Source organism: Vespa crabro, chromosome 2 (genome assembly GCF_910589235.1).
Source record: "Vespa crabro chromosome 2, iyVesCrab1.2, whole genome shotgun sequence".
NCBI lineage: Eukaryota > Metazoa > Arthropoda > Insecta > Hymenoptera > Vespidae > Vespa > Vespa crabro.
Genome location: NC_060956.1, coordinates 19,110,999 through 19,113,498, shown reverse-complemented (window position 1 = coordinate 19,113,498; position 2,500 = coordinate 19,110,999). Strand labels below are relative to the sequence as shown.

The window sequence follows — 2,500 nt, the reverse complement described above, 5'->3', positions numbered from 1 at the left end:
AATATAATGATAAGGGATACATGTTTAAGGGCATTTTATGATTTAGAGGAGAGTTTAAAGATATTTCGATAGATCTATTCCTCACCTTTCTTCAAGGTCATTGTTCTAGAGCCCTCCATAGGACTGGAAAGGCCATTGCAAGTAGCATCACCACTCTGAGCCACCCGGTATATTTCGGCCGCGCCCTCGGGCACCGGTCCACTCGGTAGGGCGACGTCATGATGCATGGCGCCCATGCCCATGGCAGCTCTGTTTAGATTGCCCTGCACCGTCTGACTGGCCTTCTCGTAGACGAAGCATCGGTATCGATCTTCGTTGCTCGACGCGTGGTTGTGATGTAAACGGCCGACGAGGTACCGGCTGCTACCCTCCTTCCATGTGGCCAGGCACTCGAGCTCCTCCACTGGAAACACGCGAATTTACGTTCTCGTGAACTCGCGGTCTTATACGAAAATAAAGATTCTCGGAACATCCTTTATAACGTATTCTTACTTTTAATATTGTTTCCTTAAGATCCATCTATCTCGTTATCAGAGAATAATCATTCATCGTGGAAAAAAGTAATGAATTATAAATAGAAGTTTATTGTTGTCAGTTGACACAACATCGTTAATATTTACCGATCTATATATTTTATATACGTAATTCATTTGCAAATAAAATGAAAAATTAGAATCGAACATTGTTGACAAATGAAATATTTATTTACATGTTTACAAATATTACGAATTATTTTCTGAACGAATTTGTGTATACGTTCGAACGAACCAAGATACAAAATTTTACTTCTTCTATCAATTCATTGATCGTTACATGGATACTTGTCCTGTATACGTAATAATTCCATTTTATTTGGAAACAAATTAAATTCGTTAAAATCGAACGGGAAATTGAAGTTCTCTTTTTAAATCGAAACATTTTTATTTCAACGGGTACAAGCTAAATGCCTTTTAAACGTGAGGAATTTAATGTCACGTGCAAGAGACGTGCACGATCGATCCTTGGAAATATTTCACGACGATTTCCTCGACGATTTTCGAACTTACTGTGAAAATACTTTTAGAAACTGACGTTGCGCGTAAAGCGACGATTCTCCGTTAATGAAAAGATCCTCACATCTTGGTAACGTCGCTCGAAGGTTAAAGCCGTCGTCGTCGTCGTCGTCGTCATTGTCGTCTATCGGCATCGCTTTGTAAATACAACGACGACGACGACGACGACGACGACGACGACGGTACAGGCTCGCATAAGATATAGTTCGCTCGTATACCATCGAGAATCATAAACTTTGTGACTGAGAGTCTCTGTAGCCGATCGCGAAAGAACTTTTACAGAAGTGTAAACGGATGGTTGGAACTATCTGTAAGAAAAAGAAAAGAGGAAAGAAAAAAGAAAAAGAAAAAAAAAACAGATAAACGAAAGAGAGTACGTTGTGGCTTAAACAGAGAGAGAAAAAGAGAAATGGACACTGATAAAAAAGGAGAAAGGAAAAATAGAGTGGAAAAATGGGATGGAAAGAGACGAATGAGAGAATGGCAGAAAGAGATAAAGAGGAAAGGAGGAAAAGAGACAAAAAGAGAGAGAGAGAGAGAGAGAGAGTAACAAGAAAGAGAAGCTGAAAGTCCGAGTAGTAAGAAATCGAGTCGAGAGGAGTGACCAGAGAAAGAAAGAAAGGGAGAAAAAGAGAGAAAGAGAGAGAGAGAAAGAAATAGAGAAAGAAAGAGAGAGAGAGAGAGAAAGAGAGAGAGATTTCCGGTTGAAAAACGATACCCCGATTTCAAGCTGTCGCCGCAGGATCGTTCGGGATCGTACTTTTGCTAGAGCAGTGAAAGATCCTTTGTGGAAAAGAGACGACGACAACGACGACGACAACGACTACGACAACGACTACGACGACGACTACGACAACGACGAAGACGACGACGAAGACGAAGAAACCAACAATTATCGGTTCGGTAACGAAGTCGCCTCGAGGCGACACCAATGAGAACGAGAAAGAGAGAGTGCAAAGAGCGAGATCTTATCATCCTCTATCGCCACCTCTGCCATCATTGGCACGACCAGCTTTTCCTCTCCTTCTTTCATTCATCCTCTTTCTCTCTCTCTCTCTCTCTTTCTCTTTCTTTCTTTCTCTATATTTCCCTCTCCTTCGTTCTCTTTCTTTTCTTACTTCCGCTCGTTCTTCGAGATCCAGGCTTTCCCGAAGAGCCGCGTATCTAAATCACATCTTACGGAAAAGTCGAGCTTCTCTCCTCCTTCTTCTTCTTCTTCTTCTTCTTCTTCTTCTCTCTTTCTCTCTCTCTCTTTTTTTTTGTCGATTCTCTTCCTTCTTTACCCCCTCCCCCCTACCTCCCCTCCGCGCCCCGCTCCACTGCTCAGCCTCTCTTTTTGATCCTTGATCCTACCGAATGACGTCGCGAGCAATTTGCGAGGAGCCAAACGAAAAAACCGTCATCTCATATCTTTTTACATTGAGAAGATTTGCTCTCGTACTTTATAA

At 41.9% G+C, this 2,500-nt stretch overlaps 1 protein-coding gene across 3 annotated transcripts in view; it reads right to left on the bottom strand.

Moving 5' to 3' along the window:
• LOC124421652 overlaps positions 1 to 2,500 on the bottom strand; it is a 255,894-nt gene that overhangs the window by 44,614 nt on the left and 208,780 nt on the right. For all 3 annotated transcript variants that reach the window (XM_046957082.1, XM_046957081.1, XM_046957083.1), the window contains one exon: positions 86 to 403. In XM_046957082.1, the coding sequence (XP_046813038.1) occupies positions 86 to 403 (318 nt within the window). The remainder of the gene's footprint in view (positions 1 to 85; positions 404 to 2,500) is intronic.